Raw genomic sequence first — 26,842 nt, 5'->3', positions numbered from 1 at the left:
TCCAAAAACAATAGGAATGCCTTCCGCCCTTTCCCCCTCCCCCCCTTTTTTTTTATACCAGGAATGCATTCCTTCCTGAACAAGGCTAGACTGGCCACAGTGGTCCATAGCCTGGTAACTCCCAACTGGATTAATATTCATTAAACAAAAACCCTATGGTTTACAAAACAATGTTACGGTTCTAGAGTTTTCAACCAAGCACCAAAAAGCAGGGAAACTGGGAGTTAAGGCTCACAAGCCTTAATGCCACATCCTCCCTAAGGAGGCAGAAAGTGCCAGTGAAATTCTCATTCTCCCAAAGCAGATATAAACCATGAGGACAGGATGGAGAATAGGATATGCAGAGGTGACTGTGGGGTTGTGGAAAACTGATGGTGAACAACTTAGGGCCACCTACTTCTCTTTTTTTGTTTAGAGCAGCCCTTCCCCAACCTGGTGACCTCCAAAGATGTTGTACTACAACTCCCATCATTGCAAGTCAGTATGTCCCATGATTAGGAGCATGTAAATTTCAGGAACATTGGTGAAACTGATTTAATTTTAAGAACGTTAGAATGACACCCCCCCATTACCCCTTTATAATGGTAGAATGCTTAATCTACTCTCAGACCTTAACTACAGGGCCCTATAAATTTAGCAAAGCATTGCCAAAAGGAAGCCTACCTCCACACTCACTACTTTTGGGGGATCCCAGACCATCAGTGGTTTAAAAGATATGCCCATCCAGTAGAAGTGTGTGCTCTGCTCCACCCACTTGGAGGGCCCTATAAATAATGTATTTTAGGTGGGGTTGCTCTTGAATATGACCCAGGAGCTTCAAGTAGTGCAGAATGCAGCTGCTAGATGGCTAACAGGTGCAGCCAAGGTGGCATTGTATTACCCCGATCTGAAGGGATCTGCTCTGGTCCCCTATAGTTGCCTGGCCCATCTCAAGGTGCTGTTTTTGACCTTTAAAGCTCTAAATGGCTTGGGATCCAATTGTATGAAAGAATGTCTCCCTCTATACCAGCCTGCCCATGCTTTAAGAACTGATGGGTAGGTTTTCTTTAAAGTACTTTCCCCAGAGTACGTGTTACCGAGGGAGAGAGCCTCATCTGTTTTGGTGCTCCTCCCCATAGAACTGCAGCTGGGACTGACTCTTCTATATTTTTGGTACCAGGTTAAATTGTTTTTGTTTGTTTGGTCGTGCGTGTGTTTGTGTTTCCAGTTGCTTTATATCTCTATTTTGTTTTCATTTTCCTTCATTGTATTTAGGGTTATATGACCATTTGGAGGTCTTGTTTTGTATACCAGCTTCATATCTTCGTATGAAGGGCAGTTAAAAATGTAATAATTGTTCAGGACAGCCATTAAGAGCTGACAGCGAATCTCTATAACAGAATGGAATCTGTCCAATCAGTCTGAACATTTTACCAGTCTCTTCTTCCAATCGCAGGAGATGGTCAACCCCTACATCCCATAATTGTATTCTGCCAGGAACCTTCATAATGGGAGTGAACAGAGAATAAAAGCAGAGAATAAAATCCATTGTTGGATTTTGTTCTTCTTCTGATGGACCAGGCTATCTTTGTTGTTTAAAAGAAGAGTTATCCATATTTTTAATGACATGTACAATAAAATAATGGCCAAGAATAAAGTGTAGAACAGGAAAGGAACCAGGGGACTCAATTGACTGTGCTCTAATTTTTATTAGAATTTAGTTTTTTTTTCTTTGGCAGCATTATTCATATTAATGACTGGATTAATTTAATAGAAAACCACTTTCATATGTATCTATTGTCTAGAACATTTAACTGAATTGCATTTTAAAAAAGAACTACTGTATATGACAGGAAATACGTCTTAACGCTACCATAAAATGAAAAACATTCTCCCTCACTCATCCTGACTCAGTTTTATGTACTCAGTTCCATGAAGTTCAACAGATGTAAATACAGATTAATTATTTAAAAAGTAATAGGAAGGAATGAGATTCCAAACATGTAGTGTTTAATTATTTAAAACCTATAATGGAATTTCAACCCTAACACATCCTCCAGATCTCACAGTGTGCTTGGACAAATGCCTGAGGTTAACTAGTATGCCTCTTGCTGCCAAACTACCACCATTTATACTGCAAAGAAAGAATTTTGCTTGCTAAAATGTAAAGTACAGCTAGTATTTGGCTTGATGTACAATGATCATCTAGGTTTGTTTAAACATTAAATAATTATAGGAGGTTTTAAATGTTTGTGTAGTATTGTATTCAGCTGTCCCATTCAGCTCAGTTACAGCAACCCATATTTGGAAACAGGTTCCTGTGAATGAATTAGCACATTCACTGCTGAAAAGGGAAACTTAGCTCTACCTTCCTTCCATAACGTACCCATGTCTTGATAAAAGGTGTGTGGGGGGGGGGGTGTATCAGCAAAACCTCAATCATTGAGTTTCTGTGATTTCCACTACAAAGCTTATTTCATGTCTGTATCAGATTGTGAGCTTTGACGCTTTTTCACATGAAAATTCATGCGTATATTTGTGTGCATTTCTCAAAATGTTCACACCAGTTTTATATCTTATTTGAATGTATGCAGTTTCTCCCATTGACTAAAGCATGTTTGTGCTTATTTTTCAAACACACACATTTTTCATGTACATTTGTCAAATATGCACAAATTGTTATTGCACAAATTGCATTGCAAAGTCAGAAATGTATGGAGTTCAGGTTGGAGATTTTGTGTAGGTCTGTGTTCAGCTCTTGCAGGTACAAATTGGATATAGTTTGATCAAAAATGAACTGAAACAAAGGTTTCTGTTCAAATGTGATGATGTCCAACTTTATCCCGCTGCCTAGGATACATCAGCCAACAATGTAGAGCTAGGGAGGGAACAAATAAACACCAAGCATGTCAGGATGTGGGCAAGGTCTGTTAGATGTTATAGAGGAGGTAGAAGAGCTAAACAAACAAACATTGTTTTAGGTAGTTACATGTTTAGTGGAATGTCTAGTAAAATACCCCAGCATAACTGACAGCAGTTTTTATATTGCCAGCACTGATTCCATTGTTTGGTAACTCGGAATAGCAGGAGAAGTTCTACAGACAAAAGGGTATAAATCTAAAGTAGTTGAAAAGTGATCTGAGAAGAATCTATGGAAATTATTGTTTAATCAAGATGATTTATCTTAGCTTATGCTTCCAGTTAAGGCCCTAACCACTTATAGAAAGGTATGTTGAGCTTGTAAAAAAATGTTATTCTCTGCTTGCAGAAAATGCAACTTTTACATTTGATTTATTTAATTGGTTTTCATTGGTGATATTTCCTCAGTTAGGGTGACCATATGGAAAGGAGTACAGGGCTTCTGTATCTTTAACAGTTGCATAGAAAAGGAAATTTCAGGAGGTGTCATTTCTATGCATGCAGCACCTGGTGAAACACCCTCTTCATTATGACAGATAAAGCTGCCGGAGCCCTGCCCTCTTTCATATCTGGTCACACTCGGCAGGGCTCCTGCAACTTTATCTGTTGTAATGAAGAGGGAGTTTCACCAGGTGCTGCATGCATACAAATGATGCCTGCTGAAATTCCCTTTTTTGTGCAACTATTAAAGATACAGGAGCCCTGTCCTCGTTTTCATATGGTCACCCTAGCTCAGTAGAAGTAGCATTGGCCTGGAGCAAAGTATATTAGTGCAAGCAAAAAAACAAAACAAAAGACAGAAAACATCAGTGTACCCAACGATCTCATTATATCCATATTCAAGCGAGCCATCTTGTGTGTTATAGAAATATAATGCAAAAGGGTGTGTGTGTGTGTGTGTGTGTGTTATTCAAACATAAAAAGATAATATTAGAAAGACACATACATGTTTTTGTTTTTGCTGTTAAATTTTTTAGAAAGTCACATTAGTTCTTTCGGCCATGAAATATTGACTGGATTCAGACACTGCAATAACTCTGATAATGGTTTGCAAAGTGGTTTATTTAAACCATCATGGCTTATCGTATTGAGTGGTGGACACCGTAGCTTATTTTGGCTAGCTGGCTTACTGCTTAGGAACATATTGAAGCAACCAAGCCAGCAGCGTGGAGGAGGCAGACTGTGAGGTTTGGTCCAGATCCTGCAAACCCCCAAGGTGTTATAGGCATCTCCCACTTTTTGGTGCATCTGTGATTTTCACTACTTTCACAGTTAATGGTGGGTTTTCATAGTGCATCAGAAGCCTCCTGAATAGGAGAGGCTGCGTGTGGAGTTTGGTCCCAATTCTGCAAACCCCCACAGTTTTCTAGCCACTTCCCCTTTGCGGGGCACTCAGAATTTTCCCTCCCTGGTGAGTTATTGTACAGGGGTTTGATGGTGGATCAGGTGCCTCCTTACTGGGGTAGGCTGTGTATGAATCCCACCCACCCTCTCCTGATCCTGATAACTTCCAGCACTTTAGAGTTGAAACAGCATTGATGCTGGAGGGACTGCAGCAAGACAGGGGACAGGCAAGGGGGTGAGACAAATTATACACAGTAGCTTAATAAGCTGCTCACAGGGCCCGTTCAGAAGATACCTTAAACCATGGCTTTAACCATGGTGGTTAAGCCAGAAAGCCAGGCTGTGTTCATAAGACACCTTAAACCATGGCTCTAACCACAGTGAATAAGGCTTTTTGCTTTATTCACCATGGTTAAAGCTATGGTTTAAGGCATCTTCTGAACACAGCCTGGCTTTCTTGTTTATTAGCCCACAGTAGCTTATTAGCCCACTCGTGCGGCAGGGTATCATGGGCTATTTTCAAAATAAGCTACTGTGAGTAGCTTATTAACCCATCTTGCTCTATCATGACATCTGAATGCAGCCATTATAAACCAATATGAACAGAGAAAGGTTTTGTGAGGAGCTGATAGCAAGTATGCTGTTCAGCTATAGGGTAAATGTTCAAGACAGGAAAATACCATAGCAGAACATTTAACTAAATCTAGAACATTTAACTAGTTTTTCTCACAACAACCCTTTGGGATAGATAAGGCTTTAGAGTATGGCTGGCCCAAGGTCATCCAGTGAGCTTCATGACTGAACAAATATTTGAACCTGGGTCTTCCTAATCCTTATCCAATACTGTGGTAGCTGATATGCCATGTTAGCATTCAACAGCATTTTATAACTTACATATTTAATATTCCATAGTGTTTCATAATTGGCATCCAATTAAAATTTAATATGCAATAATTAAGGTAAACATGCATGGGACTGTGCTGTTAATAAGTGACAGTATTTGGCAACTGATTTGTAGGTTGTTGTTTTTCAAATTTAAGATTAAAAGGCTATGTATTGGATTCCTGCAAAGTAACGATGCCAACAAAAAACAAAAGAAATAATAATAATAATAATAATAATAATAATAATAATAATAATATATTTATTTAATTGTTACCCGCCTCTCCCTCTGGATCAAGGCAGGGTACAACACAAATAAAACACCATAAAATACATACAACTAATTCAAACGTTTAAAACCAGATCAACATGAACTTTATAGTAAAATTTCATAATCAAATTCAGAACTTAAATGATGACATTTGAAATTTTCAAAATGTTATTTCAAACACAATACATCCAGTTGTAGCTATGAGAGTACTGTACTTCTCTGAGTAATATCTGTGTGTATGGGGGTTTTGTGGGTTTTTTTACTACAGCTTCCCACATGTAGTACCACCCATGATAGGAAAAACCTCTGCTTCACACGCTGAAAATGTTAGTCCTGTTGTTAGCACCCCCTCTCCATTCTGCTTTGGCCATAGCTAGACCTAAGGTTTATCCCAGGATCATCCAGGGTTCGCCCCTGCCTGAGCACTGGATCCCCTGTGTGTCACCTAGATGAACAGGTTTGACTCCTGGATGATCCAGGGATAAACCTTAGGTCTAGCTATGACCTTTATTTCCTTCATGGCCTAAGCCAGAACCAGTAAGATTTAAAAAATGATCCTTACTATGGCCTTAGCTAGACCGGGCTTTATCACGGGGCGAACCCCGGGATCGTACCTGTGCGTCCACATGACGCACAGGGGATCCCAGGATCAGGGAGGGATGATCCCTCTCTTGCACCGGATAGAGCCCTCCCCTTTGGGCTCACTTTTTCTATGGTCCCGGGCTGAGCCCAAGGCCACGGAACGTGTGGCCCATTGCCGAGATTACTCACACGGAGCTGGGAGCTGTGCCCATCGGGGTTAGGGTGGGGGGAGCAGGGAAAGTACTTTTTAAAAAAACCCACCTTACCTTCAGCGCGCAAGCGTTCGTGCACTCTGTCCTCTTTAAAAAATAATAATGGCGGGCATGATGCCTGTCTTCCTGAGGTCATCGCGCCTCGCGTGTAAACGGAGGAGGGATCTTGCATTAAACACAACGTGAGATCTTCCCTCCTCCATCCTGGATTAAACGGTAGGTCTAGCTAAGGCCTATGGTATTATAAAAGGTTGCTAAAGGGCCAGCAATTTGAGAAGGTGAATTTAAGGCTTTCTATGAAGAAGCAATAGTTTCCTGCTGGTGCATATAGCTTGGAGATTATGAAAGCAAAACCACCAACTTCAAAAAAAGCTGTATAGTCTACTTCAAAAATGCCAAGAATTACACCTTTGCAATTTATCTGTTGTTTCTAGTTTCTCATTCATTTCATTATGGGAAATATGAAAGTCTGAATAAAGTAACAACACAAATTATACAAAGTTCTAACACTCTGAACTCCATGGCAACCTCCTGCTGATTTTAATAGGGACACTTCTGGCATCAAACCGAGCCCATGTGAAATAAATTAAAGGCTCTGGGGCAGGTGTCCACATCACAGAACAACGATCAGAGTTGTTGCCCTTTAGCAGTTACAGCTTTGACTCTTGTACTTCATTTCTCTTTTTTTTGCATAGCAACAAATTTGTACAGGTTTACTATTTCGTAGGACTTAGTTCCCAAAGACTTCCATTCATTTTTGGAAAGTTAAACTTGGACCACATCATACCAGTCATAGCAAACTTGAAGATCAGATCAGCTGTAAAAATATAAATTCTTCTTCATGAGCTCTACAGAGTCTCACAATTCAGTTCTGTGCCTGTACAGAGTATCTTTGGAACTTCCTTGAATTCCTGTCAGAGAGCTGGCACTACCTCCTTTGGTAGAGAGGATTGGTTCCTATGTGGATGCCCTGAGGGATGGGACGGCAGCCTTCTTACCAAATTAGCTTATGATTTTCTCCAAAACGTGTCTCAGAACTGGTCCAACTTTTTGTACATTTCCCCCATGTATCTAAGGACTTTGGGTTGCATCCAATAGTGTCTGTCTGCAAACAGAACAACATCCACTAGCAGAATGGATTCACCCTCCTTCCAGAGCAGATTTTAGGCAGCACAGGGTGTTAGAAGGGAGAGGATGGTAAGGGAAAGTCCTGTTGCATGGGTGGAAGTCCGCTTGTGTAGTGTCAGATGAAACCCTTTATTCTTTTGCAGTATTTTTAGAACAGGAAAATTTCCCCTTCTTTTGTGGCCCTTATACCTATGGTGAAGCAGATCATATTTTAAAAATGCTGCAGCTGTGTAGGTAACGTTCCTCCTTTGAATGTTGCAATAATTATTGAAATTTGTTTAGGAGAAGAGAACAGCATAGATTTCTGTATTCATTGCCAAAAGCTCACAAAGAAAACTCCCAGGAGTTGCTTATTAAAGCCGTGTGCTTCTCTTTGGGAATGGGCTTTAGCTGCCACCTCCCCCACCATGTGTTTGAGGGATGAATGGGATAACTCCTCCTTGAAAATTGCTAAACTGGCATCAGCCCATCACTCCTTAGAGCAGCTCCTGACCTCAGAGCTGGATCAGCTTCCGGAAGCTCAGATTTGACTACAAAGGCCAAGACTGTCTGCCATTAAATGCTTTAGGGTCTAACAACAAAATCAAGAGGGAAGAAGAGGAAGTTAATAAGGAAGTTATAAACATCTTTCTTTAGGTGGCTGTAGTTTTTGTTCTTGGTCCCTAAAACACCTTCTGAGATCATGCTCATTTGTCATTCCGGGTTCTGCTCTCAGAACTAAGGCATTTTTGCTGCACTAGTTCTCAACCTTTTTAAACAATGCCAAAACCATCCTTAACCTGTGTCATAGTGCCTTGAAAGACTCTTGTTGTTTGATTCCAGCCCTATCTTCAGTCTTTAGTACTATTTCTGATTTGGTCCACTGTATTTCATGTCATGTAGACCATGATGAAATCTCCACTTCTTTTTCTGTTCCCACTCCTACGGAATTTCTGCAAGATATCCAGTTTAAGTACTTCTGTAATGGTGAGGAGTCCTTTCTTACTGGTAGAATCCTCTTTCCATAAGGGTTCCCACAAAAGAATCTTGATAGGCTGACACTACAGACTGAACGTAGCCTGAAAAATCTTAGGTTGTCTGGCTGTTTGGTGTGCTACTGACAAGGACCCTTCCTCTTACCCAGCTTTAGAATTAATAAAAAGAAAGGAGCTTTAGATTTACTTCCTCAAAGCCCAAAGGACATAGAAATTAACAGAACCTTGTGAAAATAACCTTAGAACACAAGGGGTAGCTTAACACTTGTTCACTTTAGTACATGAGGGAAATTTCAACAAGACATCCCAGAGAAATAGCCTTTTAAACAAATGAAGCAATGCATATAAAGAAATTGTATCCAGGAAAGAGGATTTTAACACTAAATAGAGGAGAAAAAGTAAAGCAACAAATCACATACCAACATTTAAATGAAAGTAATAAAGTCCATCTAAGTTAGGTAGGTACAGTAGATTTACTTGCTTGAGTAGAATCTTGGTTTTAGGGCATGTAAAGAATTCTTTTAAGAAAAGGTGGTCTGAGATAGTGTTATCTCAGAGCAATCTCTTGCAGAGCATCTTTGGCCACCTGATTTGCATGGTCCCAAAGAATACAAGGAACTGTGTTGATATAGGAATTTCAGACCAGTGGAATGGTTCCATGTGAGTTTGGACTTCCACAACAGCAGAGCTAACCCGTTACTTCATTTTTTTAACATCATCCTTCTCGTCCTCCTAAAAGCAAGAAAACCTAATGGCTTTGAACATTATATACTTTGCTGCTCATAAATGACAGTGGCAGTGATTCATAAAAACCTTCTCCTTGCAGTTGATTTGAAATAAAACGAATGAATGAAATGCATTTCTCACTGTGTGAGAAACAAAGTAAGCTAATGTTATGAGTTTCTAAAACTCCTAGTTGGAAGCATTTCCTAGCAGGAGTTTTAGAAACTCCTACCAATATGAGCACAAGAGGCTATGGGGACACATATTTAACCCCCACAAGGGACTGTGGGGTGACATGTTTAGCTCTTCCTAGACTTTCACAAGTTGAGGGGTAACTTACTTCCATCTGTGGAGGCTCCAATTGTTCTCCAATTTAAAATTGGACATTCCCCAGTAAGGTAAATTAATCTTATTAAGGAGCGTTGTGCCACAACAGAGTGAGATTTCTCTCTTTCTCATTGCTGTTATTCTGTCTCATTCAAGTTTCAGATTATGATATATAGTGGATGCATCTAAGCAGAAGAAGGGTGAATGATGAAAAACAGTTTAACCTGTATCTTTGCCCCCACAGATGAAAACCAGCTTGGGAAGGATAATTTTGACTTGAAAAAAGACCCAAAGGAAAAGGGTTAAGCAGCCTGCCCTTCTTTTGCTCAGATACACTTTTGCCCCATGCTGCTTTCGATTAAAAAGCAAAAGCGGCAGCAGCAGTAGCAACAACAACAACAACAACAACGGAGACATAAGACACAGAACTCTATTTTATGCAGAGGTTGTGTAGCTGTTTTGCATAAGTTCATCTTTTGTATAGGTATGCTCATGGTCTCTTATGTATTTTAGTGTGATGGTAAAAGGCTTGGTTCTCCATGTCTGTTTCAATCCATTACCATTCTTACCATTACCATTACCATAAACATTCCGAAAAAGAATTTTTAAAATCACAAAAGAGTACCATGAAGCAGTGAAATGCTGGCAGAATGTGCTGATGGTTACTGTTAGCCCCCTTCACTGATATTTACTGTTGTCTCTTGGAGCGTGCCCACCACTGATTCTTCCTCCCTGCTGTTTTCCATTCCACATGGCAAACCTGAACAGAACAGATGTCCTTTTTGACATTTCCACATATTGCATCTCCAAGTGTGTGTGTGTGTGTGTGTGTGTGTGTGTGTGTGAGAGAGAGAGAGAGAGAGAGAGAGAGAGAGAGAGTTGGGGGAGCTGTTTAAACAGCAATAGAATGTGAAGGAAACTATATTTTTATGTCTTTATGTGTGCTTTTCTGAGAAAAGATGCTAAAATATTACTCTTAGTTAAAACATTTCAAATCAGAATCCTCAACAGAGGCACATACTTCACCAAATTAATATATGTAATGCGATTCACAATGAGATCCCAACTAGGAATGGACACAGATAAAACAGATGTTTTCTAGACAAATACGGTGCATATGACATCAATGATTGTATGAAAGCCTGAGGAAACTTTGACTAATCACATATTAAGCAGTTGGACAGGTGGTGATGCCCTTTTACATAGGTCTGTGTTGAAATAAGGCCAGATGGCATAGTGAGGTCGCACACAATTAATTGGAGTAAAAACTGCAAATTTTGAAAACTGAGATTTGGCTAAAAAGGTTCTACCCTAAAGAAAAGTCTGCCCAAAATATGGGTCTTGGAAAGCACAGACACCAGTAGTAGAGAACAATTTAGCAATTTAACAATTTTAACAATTTTAACAATTTAGCAATTTAACAATTTAAATTTAACAATTTAACAAATTTAAGCAATTTAAATTTAACAATTTAAGCAGAGAACAACTTAATTTTTCATTGATTGTAAGGTGATTTACACATAACTAATTTTCTCTGGATTGGAGATTAGCACCCAGATTGTATACATTTTACTTAGAAGTAAATCCTAACGATTTTACTGAAGCTTATTTTCATACTATTATTTAGATTATTGTTTAAAATTTATTAGTGAGATACACCATAAAATAAATCCCATCTTGAAAGCTGATTACATAATGAATTATTTAGTGGCCAGGACTACATAACCATCCATTTTTTTCATTACCAGATGTATATATTGAATCATTCATGGGTAACCCAATGATAATTTTGGATCACATTTTTTTTTACCCCAAAATGAATGCTTCACTGCCAATAAGCATATTATTTTTCTGTACAAGAAATACAAGAGAAGTTTGTATCTCACAAACTTTGTTGGTTTTCCCCATATCAGGATCAAATAATTTATACTGAGGCTTTGTTTCCCTAGTAAACTGGAAATATTACAAATAAACTGATTGATATCAAGTCACTGAACCTCTAAGTAGCTTGTGGGCATCCAGAAACTATTTTATAAATACATTAAGGCTACAAACCCATACCTGGGAGTAAGTCCCATTGAACTCAATTGGACTTACTTCTGAGTAACATGTTGTTCGATATCTGCCAAAGGAAAAAGTTTGGTCTCTGATTTAAAATTGGACAAAATTGGATATTATATTCGTAGGGAGTTTTGTGCCACAATTGTGTTTTATTATACCTCATTCAGGCTTCAGATTATGATGGACAGTGGATGGACTGTGATGCAAAGAAACTTTAAAAAAGAAAAAAAACTGTAGATACTCAGTGATCCACAGAACCACTCAGATCAAAACAATATTAGGTCCTCATCACCTTAATTTCACATACTATATTATTTTTTTGGCATTATGTGGTAGCCTGGTTCTTTTCTTTTTACTCCCACTTTTTTTTTTAAAAAAAAAAAGATGTACGAACAAAATGTAATTAGAATTCTTTAGTGAGCTTTATTATTTATTTATTACATTTATATCCTACTTTTTTTCCTCCAAGGAACCCAAGGCAGCTTACATAGTCCTCCTCTCCATTTTATCCTCATAATAACACCCTGGTGAGGTAGGTTGAATTGAGAGTCTGCAACTGGCCCAAAGTCACCCAGTGAGCGTTCATGGCCAAGTGGGGACAAGAAGCTGGATCTTCCAACTCCCAGTCCAACACTCTAACCACTACACCACACTAGCTAGCAATAGGTTGCCTCTAATGACCTTATTCTAGGGGAATTGCTTCATGTATCATGAACAGAAATGTGTCTGTTGTTGAAACATAATACATGCAGGCATGTTGCCTACAGTTATAGCATTTCTCTCTATCTTTGCACACAAGGAGACAAACATGCATTTGCCACATACAATATACATATTACATTTATTTATTGTGCAACTCTGTCAGGTTGCTGTCTAGGTTACTGAGATTTCTATGCCCTGCAGTATAGTAGACACAGCACTGGAATATTCAAAAGAGCCAGTCCCAGTAAGCAGCCTCACTGCTTTATTCTTCACTATCTGTAGTTTCTGGACTCTTTTCAGAGGTAGCCCCACCTATAATGCATTGCAGTAATCCAAGCCAGTGCGTGAATAGCTGTAGCCAGGCTATCTGTGTCCAGGCAGGGGTGTAGCTGACATATCAGCTGAAGCCACTTGGGCCTCAAGTGACAGAACTGGATTTATGAGCATCCCCAGAATACGAACATGCTGTTCCTGGAGAAGTGCAACCCCACTTAGGGCAGATAAATGCCACTTCACTGGACAGATGAGCCACATATTAACAGAACCTGTGTCTGGTCTGGATTGACCCTCATCCAGCCCATTACTCAGTTTAAGCACCAGTTCAGGATAGTCACTCCTCACCTAGATTTGATGAAAAGGAAAGGTAGAGTTGGGTGCCATTCTCCACATAGATGACACTTCACTCCATCCTTCTGGGCAACCTCTCCCAGTTGTTTTGTGTAGGTGTTAGAAAGCATGGGGGACAAAACAGAGCCCAGAGGGAGGCCACAGTGCAGTCTTATGAGGCAGAACTATAGTTTCCCAAGCCATACCACCTTGTGGAACCAGCTGTCCAAGTAGGAATGGAACCACCGTAAAGCAGTGCCTCCAACTCCCAATTCAGACAGACTCCGCAGAAGGATGCCATGGTTGAAGTTATTGAAAGTCACATGTAATAGGTGGAGGTAAAACATTTTGCAAGAACTTGTAAAAACAACAACAAGTAATGTATGAAGTTGTCTTAATTCCAACAACCAAAAACACATGTACTGGGGCGTAACAAGCACAATGGCAATGGCAGGGAAATGATAAGCAATAATAATACCGACTATAATTTTAAAAAATCTGACCTATTATTCTCATGAAAATAACTAGTAAGATTCTTGGGAAACACAACTGAGTGTCACAATGTGGTGCCCTCCAGATGTTTTGGGCTGCAACTCCCAGCATTACTGGCTATTGGCTATGCTAGTTGGGACTCATGGGAGTTGATGTCCAAAACATTTGGATGGCACCAGGATGGGAAAGGGTAATCTAAGGCCTTAGCTAGACTTACCTCATAGTCCATGACAGAAGAGGGAAGATCTCGCGTTGTGATTAATGAAAGGTGATGACCTCAGGAGGAGAGGCATCGCACCCGCCATTTCTTTTTAAAGACACAAACGTAAAGGTACGTTTTTTAAAAAAAATTAAGTACTTTTCCTGCTCCCCCCACCCTACCCCCCATGAGCGCAGTGCTCCTGCCTCTGCGCGAAGCCGTGTCAAACCGCGGCAACAGGCCACACGTTCTGCAGTCTCGGGCTGACCCCTCCCTGATCCCTGGATCCCCTGTGTGTCATGTGGGATGATCCCAGGGTTCACCCCGGGATTTCGCCCGGTCTAGCTAAGGCCTAAGATAAGTAAAAGGTGGAATACAAGTGAGGATTCCAAAACATTTAGAGTGGGTGGAGAGCAATGGCTAAGGTAAAGAATATGGCAAATCCAACTGGGTCGAGAAGTTTTGGCTGACATTTGCTCACCAACTCAACTACAGTGCATGTTAAAAAGCCCCATTTCCCGACTCGTTTCTTTCCCATCATTTAACAAGCATTTCACTAGTGTGTCATACAACAGAAATCCCTGCGACCTGCAAGAAGAGCTGTATTTAATAATGGCAAAAATACCCATGAGCTTTGGTAGGAGCATGATCTGAGACTACTGATTTCAAAACACACCATAACTTATCTCAAGGGTTTCTCCTTAGCTGAAACTAATAGGCCATCCTGATGGGACTACACCGAGGGGGTCATGTGTGATGTACTATGCAGTCCTATGCATGCATCATATATAAGCCCCATTATAGTCAATGGGGCTTACTTCCTAGTAAGTGAGTTTAGGATTGCAGCTTTAATTTCAAATTATAAAAATTATTATGTGTAGCCACTTATACAATAAATGTAAAATATATACCATAAAATGATACAAAATACGCTAATATTTCATGCTGTGGGCGGGCAGGCAGGGGTACATTGCCAGCAGAACCTACCCATCATTTCTTAAAATATGTCACCCACTGTATATTTTAGAGGTAGAAAAAAATGTTGTTTTATTGAACTGAAAGATATATATGGTTTATCTGTCACATCTTAAGTAATCAGAATGAGCTCATAGGAGAAATCTGTAATTACTTTGAGCATGATATTAGTTTGAAGTAAAATGAATGATTTTGCTCCATTTTATTACCTCTAGTATATAGCCATTTGTATCATAAATTCATTGACCTCATCTTAAATGATCAATCCTGTAAGACAGATCTGATTCATTAATTCTTAAGTGACATTATTTCTACTCCAGTAATTTTTACTCTGTGTGAAGGGACTGTGTGGTGCATCTCTGGCATAATATGAGAGAGAGAGATGGAGAGAACTAGTTATGTGTGACTTCAGAGAGTTGAATAAAATCAATTGGATAATGACTAGATATTTAGTTCATCTGAGATGTTCTTGGAAACTGATTTATTGCAGTTACCATCAATATCCTTAATTAATTTTGTCCAACGATAAAATATACTGAATAGTATTGTGGTCAACATGAGAGTGAAGGAAATCAACATGCGCATTTCTTTTATCTCAATGAATTATTAAAAAAATTATGACATGATTTGTGAGAAGGATTTTTAACCATTTTTACAGGAGTATAGAAAGTGTTTTCTTATCTTAAGGTGACATGACAGACCATAGTAGAAAAGCATAGCAATACAGAAACAGAGCATTAAAATTTTTCAATAAGTATTTTGACCAATAACCAATAAAATAAAATAATCAGAGAAGATGTAATCTACTGAATTTATAGTGCAATATTATGTATGTTTGCTTAGAAGTAAGTCCCACTGAGTTCAGTGGGAAATGCTTCCAGGGAAGTATAGGATTTCAGCCTTAGCCAATCCTATGCACAATTAGTTATTATTTATTTATTCTATTTGTACCATATCTTTCTACCAAAACAAGGCATTGAAGGCAGCTTATAGAACCAATTAAAATTGATTAAAACAATACATTAAAATGCAATAAAAACATAACAATTACATAAAAAAACTATTTAAAATAGCAGTTACTTGGGAGCAATCTCCTTTGGAACATACAACGTAGGACATGTTTGGAGCCACACATTAAAACTATTTTACCCTGTTTTGTAAATGTAGATATGGTTTGCTGCTCGCCATCAGGCTACAAAGTGGGTTAAGCTGTCATCCCTACTTTTGAGCAGGCCTGGGGTAGGGCAAGGGAATCCCTGGTACTTAGTGGATCAGTGAAACCAATCAGTTCTTCAGAAATATTTTCACATAGCAATTTCTTTCCCCCAGCCATCTCCACTAGATAAAAGACTCTGGAGTATATTGCTGAATTCCAGGCTTGCTCATCCCACTGGGAACACAGGTGGTGGTTCCAGGAATAGTCCTAGCTAGGGAATTAGATGTCATGGCCAGGCCAAGACATTTTGCTGCTTGAGGCAAAGGACAAGATGGCACCTCTACCCACAACCGGGCATAAAATTTAACCAGATTGACAGTTGAATCTTACTTCAACATAGACAACGGGACAGTGTCTTGTGCTGCACCTAAGGGTAGCAAGGTAGTTTAGGAGGCTCAGGACACGCAACGTAGCAAACCTATGTCTGTCATCCAGCGCCTTGCCACCACTTCCTACCCTTTAGCATCTTACACCTGGGACAGCTGCCTCATTTTGCTTATATTAGGACAGCCCTGGTTATGACAGAGGTTCGCCCATGGGAGGAGCTAAGGGGGCACTGGCCATACAAACAGCAATATGCATGAATATTTTGAAGTGCAAATCCTTGATTTATACATGTTTAGGGTCCTGCATACCTGGTACAGTGGTGTGTGTGTGTTTACCATAAATATTTTGGATATTTTGTATCCAAGTACAAATGGCAAAATCAGACTTTCTTTTTTGAAGAGCAGTTGGGATATCCACGCATGGGGACTTCCAGTTTTGAAGTATAAGTCTTTTTGTGATCTTGAATGTTCTGAAAATCCTCTTTCATTGACTATTTGAATTATCCCAGAGCACAGGAATATAATTCAAAAGCCATGAACATCAGTAAATTTCAGCTTTTTTAAAATGCAAAATTAAGATTGCTCAAACTTTTAGTCATGCTGGAAATGCTTAAAAGGAAAGGACTATATATGTGCTTGAATAATATGCACACAAAGCGAGTTATCACACGATATGAAATCGTGTTTCCTTACCATTGCTTCTCCGCCCCTACATTTGTCTCTCATTACTTCCACTTTTTGCCCAGAGGGGAAAGAGCAAGTCAACAAAGACCATGTGGCCCTTTCAGAGAGTGTTTTTATCGTGCTGCTTTTCCTGCACACAGCAGGAGATCGCGGCACATTCTGTTTTTTTTTTTTAAAAAAAAACAGATTAAAAGGAGTCTATTTTGTGATGAGATGTGCAGGAGGTGGATGACGTCGTTTAAAGGATGCACGTGTATCCGTAAGTGGGCAGTAGTGAGCGTGCAATAAAACGCTCCTCCACATGGGAGTCACTTGTGTTTTCAGTTTAGTGCTGTATTGCATATCAAGAAGCATCAGAGGATGTTCACCTGGAACAAACAGGCATGCTTCTCTTAGGCTACTCCTAAGAATTGGAAATCCCTTGCTAGCACAACAGCATGGCCCATAGCTGTCACCCCCCATGGACAGTGGGGAACAGTACTCACTGAATTTCTGGGCAGCTGAATTGGGGTATATAATAATTTATTTATTTATATGCCACCCAATAGCTGAAGCTATTATAAGTACGTCTGGTGGTCAAAGTAAGTTCTGTACAGACATACGAAGAGCCATGCTGGATCAGATCAAGGGTCCATCTAGTCCAGCTACATAAGAAAGCAGCCTTCACCCCCCACCCCCCAAAACCATTCATTTTGTCTTGCTGGTATATAAGTTTTGTTCCCACAGTGGCCAACCAGCTGATGACCAGGGACCCAGTAGCATGACATGGTGCAACAGCCCCCTCCCACCCATATTCCCCAGCAACTGGTGTATATAGGTTTACTGCCTCTGATACTGGACATGCCTTGCGAATACATCTCAGTAAGAACCAAATTTGGCTGTGACTCAGCCAAATTTAAGTACATTTCAATCCTATTGACTCCACAAGGACAGAGGCTACAATCCTATGCGGACTAACATGGGAGTAAGACCCATTATACACAGTAGGACATACATCTAAGGCCATGGCTAGACCAGGCCTATATCCCAGGATTGTCCCAGAATCATCCCTGTGCATCCAAATGACGCACAGGGGATCCCGGAAGCAGGCAGGGATGACCCCTCCATTTGCCTGGGATAATCCTTAGGTGTAGCTAAGGCCTCTGTGACATGACCACTGATATCAATGTAAATTAGAAGTGCTTAGTTTTGTCTGCATAGTTACCAGGCTTAATTATTATTTTTGGGTAAGTGTCACCACAGTTTATGATAAAGGAAAACAGAGTTAAATAAGATGAGTAATCACTTGCCCAGCATATGCTGTTTTCATAGTGTTTATATGGCCAATGGCTATTCAAACTGAATTACCAATTTAAAGCTACCATTACTAAATCATATCTTGTTGTGTGTGTGTTTTTAAGATAAGTATTCCCAGTTTTGAATACTAAAGGTGTATATAGGACACTGCTTTCACATGGTCATAAGCTCAGTACGTTTATTATATATAGCTCTAAAAAAAGAAGAGTATATCCTCAGAATATTGTGAAAATTGAATAAATGACAAAATTTGAGGGGTTTTGCCGCTGTGTATAAAATCTGTCCCTCCACCCCCAAAAAGACACTGAAAATTCTGACATCTGTTTATCTGTTTATAGCTGTGGGAAGATTACTCATTTTAATTCTTGTTTAAAATGCCATATGAAGGAAAAGGCATTTGTGCAAACAAGAGTCATATTTGAATTGTAGATCATGTCTCCACCATCTGTGAGAGCTGTTGGTGTTGCAAAATTAATGTGTTAATGAAATCACAATAATTTCTCTGAAGTAATGGATTCTGAAACCTAGAATGACTATTTTTTGAACTTTGGTTTCTAGTGGCTTGCAACTGGGAAAACCTTTCACAGCTTAATTAGTTCTCCAGCCTTATTTACTTTTTTTTTTTATGGCAATGTGTCGTCACCACACTAATAGTAGCACAAAATAACTTGCATTTGGTACAGTGAGGCTGTAATAATAAGAGGTTTTGCCTTCATTTTTGAAAAGTTGTTAAATAAATTGATGTCTGCCAAGAAGTTATACAAAAGCGTCTAGTGAAGAAGAGTGGGCAAACAGCTCGGAAAATCTTTCCAGCTTGTTGAAATATCACAGCTTCAGAATACTTGAAATTCACCCAGATTTTATTACTATTTTCTACTTCTTATTTGGAAGACAAAGCTAATGATGTAGGATGCTTTTGATTTTTGCATACCATTTAATATTCTACTGCATTTAAATAATTTAAAATGTCAAACAGTGTTATGGTTTATTATAGATTATTTGCAGTCACATGTCTTGAATCCTGGGGTCATTTCCAAGTGTTGCTTGATCTTATTTACATAGCTATATATTCAAGTTGTCATCTATGTGACAGCAGTACCTAACATGAAAGCCATAATCCAACACAGAATTAAGGGCCCATTGAAATCAAAATCACTGTGCTTAAGCACTCTTAAAGCCGTGCTGGATTGTGAACATACCATATCATTAAAAATAATTCTGACATTTATATAGTGCTTTACAGAACAATCCTAAACATGTTTACTCAGAAGCCCGACAGTGTTCAGTATCCATCGTAAGTGTGTTTTGGATTGCAGCCTTAGAGTGTTCCAAGTACTTCATATACATTTCTTTTCAGTCCATACAACAACCCTGTAAAATAGGAGAACATGATTATACCCATATTGCAGACGTGGGGAGAAGCATTAAGGCTGCTTAAGGTCACCTAGGCTGTGATCTTATATGTAGTTAATAGAGAGTAAATCACACTGAATGCACTCTGACTTGCTTCTGAGTAAACGTTCACAGGATTGGACTATTAGTAAGTTCATGGCAGAGGTTAAGGTTTGAATGGAAGACTTCCTGATTGATAATGCAGTCACTTACCCACTGCAATAAAGCAGTTCTACTATATGCATCACTTTATGTTTCAGTTGTAAATATGGGAAGTAAAGAAAGCCCATTAAAACCACAATGCTCTTCCAAAACTTTATGGGTATAGAGCATACAGATACACACATGTGCACATGCATGTGTACACACACACACACACACACACACACATACACACACACACACACACACACATATACACACACACACACATGGAGAGAGAGAGAGAGATGAATCAACACACAGTACTGTGCTTTCATATTCTAAAGCATCTTAGCACTGTAGATGAAGACTATATCAAATGTTTAATAGAAATTATAGATAAGACTTTACAGAGTATATATACCATTAGGTGAATATTTTAGGATCAAAACAAATTTTGTGAAATATATTTTTCTTTGATAATTCAGATGTTTAAAAAGCCATAATGGAAAGTTAATTTTTTTAAATGAAAATGACAATATAAAAAGGAAATCACTTTTTTTCTTACCTGTTTTGATTTTGTTACTGTGTTGTAGGTATGTGACTGGTGTAAGCACATAAGACACACAAAAGAGTATCTGGATTTTGGGGACGGGGAAAGAAGGCTTCAGTTCTGCAGTGCAAAATGTCTCAATCAGTACAAAATGGACATTTTCTACAAAGAGACACAGGCCAATCTTCCAGCTGGACTCTGCAGCACATTACATCCTCCAGTCGAAAATAAAGCAGAAGGCACTGGGGTGCAGCTGCTGACTCCAGATTCTTGGAATATACCGTTAGCAGATGCTCGGAGAAAGGCCCCATCCCCAGTGTCTGCAGCTGGCCAAATTCAAGGCCCTGGACCATCCGCATCTATCACTGCCTCTCCGCCTGACACTGCCAACTGCTCTGTCACTAAAATCCCAACTCCTGTTCCCAAACCTATTCCCATCAATGAGAATCCAAATATGCCACCCGTTTCCATTCAGCCACCTGCTAGCATTGTGCCTCCAATTGGTGTCCCACCTCGAAGCCCTCCCATGGTGATGACAAACCGTGGGCCTGTCCCCTTGCCCATATTCATGGAACAGCAAATTCTGCAGCAAATTCGTCCACCGTTTATTCGAGGGCCACCACATCATGCCTCAAATCCAAATAGCCCTCTATCCAATCCAATGATTCCTGGAATTGGTCCACCACCAGGTGGTCCTAGAAGTATGGGCCCCACCTCCAGCCCTATGCACAGGCCAATGCTATCCCCCCATATTCACCCTCCAACAACCCCAACCATGCCTGGAAACCCCCCCGGTTTATTACCGCCTCCGCCTCCAGGTGTCCCTTTGCCCAGTCTTCCCTTTCCCCCTGTAAGCATGATGCCAAATGGTCCTATGCCCATGCCACAGATGATGAACTTTGGCTTGCCATCTCTTGCCCCATTGGTGCCACCCCCAACCCTGTTAGTGCCATATCCTGTCATTGTTCCTCTTCCAGTTCCCATCCCCATTCCAATCCCCATTCCTCACATCAATGATTCCAAGCCCCCAAATGGCTTCTCCAGCAATGGGGAAAGCTTCATTCCAAGTACGTCTAGTGATGCAACTGGGGCAAAGCCAACAAATAACTCAGTGTCCCCCAGAGATTCGAAACAAGGGCCTTCCAAGTCCTCTGACTCAACACCAAGCTGCTCAGGCCAGTCATTAAATCAAACGCAAGTGCATCAGGAGCACAGTAAAAATGAAGTTGTTGATTTGACTGTGAGACCTAGTAGTCCGGTGAACAACAAATTTGGTTTTCCTACAGTACTACAGGGACCACAGGATGGTGTGATAGACTTAACTGTAGGTCACAGGTCTAGACTACACAATGTTATCCACAGGGCTTTACATGCTCAAGTCAAAGTTGAACATGAAGCTAGCAGTGTTGTAAATCTGACTTTTGGTAGTCCAGATAAAAGGAACTGCAATGATTGCAGGAACAATTGCAGCCCCACGGAAACAAAAACGTTACCTTGTAGTGACCCAGCTCACTGTGGTCCTATCACACTGGCGTCTGGCACTCCAGAGAATAGTGCAGCCGCAGTTTGCAATGTCATTGTGAATGGCACGAAGGCCCCAGAGGTTTCTAAGAACTCAGAGCAGCCCCAAGAGCAGAAGAAGTCTCAACCACTGGAGGAATTGCCAGTGAGTGAGCTGGAGTCTGTTAAGGAAAACAACTGTACGTCGAACTGCCGCCGGGAAGGAGAGTCTGGTAAGAAGACTGGGGAGGAACCCCTATTTGGGGGAGACAAGCAAGATCCCAACCTTAACAATCCTGCAGATGAGGACCATGCATATGCTTTGCGGATGCTACCCAAAGCAGGCTGTGTCATCCAGCCTGTGCCAAAACCAGCGGAAAAGACTGCTATTGCACCATGCATTATCTCAACGCCAATTCTCAGCACAGGGCCAGAAGATCTGGAGCCACCACTGAAAAGGAGGTGTCTCCGAATTCGAAATCAGAATAAGTAAAGGTTTGTGTAATCACTACAGTCTTCTGTGTGAGTAGAATGAATATCAGTGTTTTCAGGTAGGAGTAAAAAACATATGGAGGTGGCCATTTGTGAAACGGGGGAAAAGATTCTGGTTTATGAATTCACCACAAAAAGAGAGTCATTATTTCTGTTTTGTCTTTGTCCTATAGCATCTTTGTATCTGTCTGTTTTACATCCATCAGCAGTGTTTATTCCTTTATGTCCATGGAATATTCTGTTAGAACTGTGGCAGGAAAAACTGTGTTGTGGCTTATATCCTAACCTTATGGACCTTTTCTTATGACAGTTTTTGAGGCCAAGAAACTGACCTGATGTGTATGGTTAGGATATCTGGGTAACAGCAATTCAGCATCTTTGGGGTTAATTATCGCAACATGGAGACTTTTATTTATTTATTTTTGGGAAAAGTCTCAGTGGAGCAATTCTACCAATTCTAATTAACTGAAATGCAAAGCACACTTCTTCAACATTCATCATATCCACCCCCCACCAAACATATAGGTTTTAAGGTAGGATAAGTTTTAAGTTCTATTAAAGAACACGTCCAAGAGCTTTATCTGAGTGGAGATACAAGTTCATATGTTGCTTGCAATTTTGGTTTTTGCTATTGCATCCTGGTACAATAGGATCACATCTCTGCCACATTTCTCCATTTCCTCTGCCTTTTAAAATGCCCTCGGACATTATTGTATCAATGACAAATGTATTTTTTTAATGTTCTTTGGCTAGAGCATCCCAGCATACCAAAAAAAAAAAAAAAAAACATTAAAAAACAACAGCTGAGCCTTATTTTTGAAACAGGATTATCAAACAAATAACCAGCCTCTACACCTTTATAATAGTGCAGTAATGCATATTCTAAAGGAATGCTTAATATGCCAGATGTACAATTTGGATTTGGAACAAATTAATATTCTGCATTTAAAAGAAATTGTTTCTCTGTGTTTGTCAAGCAGATGTCCCGATTTCTGAATCTGAACTACTGATTTACTTCAGTATTTGGGTACTTCTAGATTGAGTCGCTTCCAAAAAATGTTTTTATCAAGCATAGTCAGGGTCCCCTCTACACACGCATACACTTATTTTAATGGCTTTTCCACATGATCAGGTACACAATTGTGTATTTGTTGCAAATAGTCTTCATTCTTCCTACAACACAGTATCTCTGTTATGTGGATAACATCGTTTCCAAGCACTAGAAATATAATATCTTGTATCTCAGAAAATGCAATACTTCCTAGAGTTTGTGCGTCTGTTTATGTTGTGATTGCTGAGGGTGTCCAAGGAATGGCTACTAAAGAGACATGGAGCTCATCTACACCAAGCAGGATATTCCACTATGAAAGTGGTATTAAAGAGGTATATAAAAGGCAGGAGCCACACTACTGCTTTATAGCAGTATTGAAGTGCACTGACAACTGTTGGGGCCCATTGACACATACTATATGCAGCTTTCATACTGCTTTCATATTATATCCTGTTTGGTGTAGATGTGTCATGGGCCCCAACAGTTGTAAGTGCACTTCATGACCACTATATAGCAATAGTATAGATCCTGCAGTGCACTTCAATACTGCTATGAAGCAGTAGTGTAGCTCCTGCCTTTTATATCCTGCTTTCATACCACTTTCATAGTGGAATATACTGCTTGGTGTAGATGAGCCCTTGGGCTCTTAAAGGGTTTCATTTGTGATGTTATCCGTAAGGACATGACTCAACTCCCACTCACACCTTTGCTATTTTTTATGTTTAAAACCATAGATTTAATTAGACTTTTAACTAACAGTTAAAAGACTTTTAACTAACAGTAAACAGTGAAAATAATATACATAAAAATATTTTTTCTTCTCTTTGTGAACCGCCCAGAGAGCTTCGGCTACTGGGCGGTATAGAAATGCAATAAATAAATAAATACCCACCCAGTTCTACAAAGCAAGCAAAACAGTACACACCACTACTGAAATCACAAGTCAGAGCACACTCACTATGCATACATTGTCCTATATGTGTTTGGTCTGAAGCACTCTTGCTTATGATTTCTAGAGGGGTAGCTGTATTAGTCTGTTGTAGCAAAAACAACAAAGAGACTTGTGGCACCTTAAAGGCTATCACAATTATTCTAGCACAAACTTTCATGGACACTTTTATGTCTATGAAGGCTTATGCCCAAATAAATTTGCTTGTCTTTAAGTCTCTTTGTTGTTTATGATTGTCCACGAGGTTTAGAAAATTTGCCCAATACTCCAAGAATGTGTTCTAAACTTGAGGGCCAAACTAGATGAGATATTAGAGAACTGTAATCCAATCCCCGGCTTCTTAAAAAGGGAGAAAGGGGAGAAGGGACATAATTAGATTGGGACGATAGTACTAGAAGATATTTAACCTTTCCGTCCTGCACCATTTTTCTAATATAAATCCCAGCATCACACCAGGATCTTCACTACTGCTTTAAAACAGTTTATAATGGTATTGACAACTGCTGGGGTGCATGACACACTCCATATACAGTTTTCAAATAATTTTCAAAGTGTTATATCCTGCTCGGTGTAGAACTGGCCAGGATCTGCTATTTACCCTGTTAAGTAAATTCTTTCTTAATGGGAGACAATAAGCAGTCAGGCTTTTCTTAATGGAGGACAAGTAGCAATTTGGAAGGGAGGCAGTTTAGATCAGGAGTATGGCATGGTGTAGGGAGGGGCAGTTAAAACCTCCTTCCATCCAGTGCCACAGTTCCAATCCAATCTGGGCATCTTCGCAGCTGTTTTTTTTTTAATTTAAAGAGATATAGAGATGGAAAATGTTCAGCACAATCCTATGCATGTTTACTCATAAGTAATACATCAATTATGCTTACTCTGTTCTAGTTTGGCTTTTTATTTTGTTTTGGTTTCTTAAAATAAATTGGTGGCTCTTCTGGACTATTCCTCGTAAATACGAATGAGTATCTATCTAGTCTAGAAGCCTACAGCCAAATCATTGTCTGGTTAGTTCCAATCGCTATGCGAAATTCACTCCCACCTGCTTCTTGGCCTTCATTGCCTCCAGGGTTGCCAGGTCACAAGTGACAGTAAAATCCCTGACCAGCAGAATTCCCCTGCCTTGTCTAGACTCCAAGCTTATCAGTGCTGTTTTCCTTTGGCTCCATGCCTCCATGTAACTTTCTTGCTGCCAATAGTATACAGCCCCTCCTGACTTTAGGCCCTATGTGCAAAGCCTTATTTTGTATTTTTCTTCATGTTTCCACCACACATTTGCTTCTTTGGATCTCTGCTTTTCAGGCTGCTGCCTGCTTTGTCCTAATTCCATTACTTACCCTGTCTCTTGACCAGCCTCCCTAACACTTATCTTTCCCTTTTCTTGTAGCATACAGTTCATCCTCATCTTCCTCATCACTGTGAGGTTAGGAGCTTCCTCTATGGTTAGCCAGAGCCTCAATTTTCTATCTCCCCTGCCTTTTTTCTCAAGTATCCTTCTTTTTTACCTACCCTTCCGTGAAGATCCTTAATTCTTTTTTTTTTTAACCTCTTTCCAATCATCCTTAGTCTTACTTCTATCCAAACATTCATCTGCCCTCTCCCACACAGAATCTGAACTGCAAACTGCTTAATTCCCCAAGCAACCAAACATTCAGTCATCCTAACAGCTTAGCCTATCAGGGGCAAAAGCTTAACCACAAGAAGAATACAATTTAGATTAAAAAACAACAACAATGGGATGAACTGCATCAGGATGTGGTAGTAGTTGTATGATAAGATACTAAAACCCGCTGGTTTGTTAACCTATGTGTGATGTGGTTAAAATGGTGGCTGTAGTCCTGCTCCCCAAAACAACAAAGAGCCTTATGTCACCAGCTTGATGACTTTTTAGCAGATAAGGCAGTATATAAATGTTAATAATAAATCAATAATAAATAAATACATTAAAGACCAGGAGATTTGTCATGATAAAGTCCACTTCATCAGATGCATGATAACATGAACTCTAGTCCATGAAAGTGTCTGCCAAAGCAAGTGAGTTAGTAGTGTTTAAGGTGCCACAATCCTTGTTCTTTTTTCTGGTAGAGACTATTATGGCTACCTTTCTGGAAGTCCTACTCAGAATAAGCCCTCCTAAATGCCATGGGTGTCAGTTTAAGTTAAGCAGCCCAACATTATCAAATGAACATGTGAACTAATTAAAAGGAAAAATAAGCTTGCAGCTTTTGCAAGTGATGCAAATATGAATTTTGGTTATTTGTTTAAGTGATTGAATATCTGAGTTTGCTTAGTAAGCTGAAATTATTTTATTTATTGTATTTATATGCTGCCTTTTTTCCTCCTTAAGGTACTCAAGGCAGCGTACATAACCCTCCTCCTCATTTTAACCTCCCAACAACAACAACAACCCTGTGAGGTAGGTTGTGCTGAGAGTCTGTGAGTGGCCCAAAGTCACCCAAGTGAGCTTCCATGGCAGAGTGGGGACTAGAACCTGGATCTCCTGACTCCCAGACCAACACTCTAGCCACCACACCATTTATTATTAAATTTATTTCCCATCTTTCCACCAAAAATGGCACTCAAGGCAAATATTGAAATGAATTAGAGTAATCTGAAATAGGCTTTACTAAATATCCTGTGCTTTCTAACTCACAATGTAATTCTGTATGTGTCTACTCAGATATAAGCAACACTGAGTGGTTATTATGCATATCATTGCAGCCTAAATCACTTTAAAATATTACTGCTCTGTTATTCTTCCTTTCATCTGTTGAGCAGATGTACTTGCATTTTCTTGAGATTCATGAGCAGAGAAAACCTAACTTTGCCACCCTGTTTAGAAATCAAATATTGATGATTTGCTGGA

At 39.7% G+C, this 26,842-nt stretch overlaps 1 protein-coding gene across 2 annotated transcripts in view; it reads left to right on the top strand.

The window, feature by feature from the left end:
* Nucleotides 1–26,842, top strand: part of SOBP (sine oculis binding protein homolog) — a 166,853-nt gene that overhangs the window by 126,144 nt on the left and 13,867 nt on the right. For both annotated transcript variants that reach the window (XM_063124833.1, XM_063124832.1), the window contains one exon: nucleotides 20,028–21,979. In XM_063124833.1, coding sequence (XP_062980903.1) covers nucleotides 20,028–21,977 — 1,950 coding nt within the window. In that variant the 3' untranslated portion in view covers nucleotides 21,978–21,979. The remainder of the gene's footprint in view (nucleotides 1–20,027; nucleotides 21,980–26,842) is intronic.

Source organism: Elgaria multicarinata, chromosome 4 (assembly GCF_023053635.1).
Source record: "Elgaria multicarinata webbii isolate HBS135686 ecotype San Diego chromosome 4, rElgMul1.1.pri, whole genome shotgun sequence".
NCBI lineage: Eukaryota > Metazoa > Chordata > Lepidosauria > Squamata > Anguidae > Elgaria > Elgaria multicarinata.
This window is presented reverse-complemented; position numbering and strand designations above follow the sequence as displayed.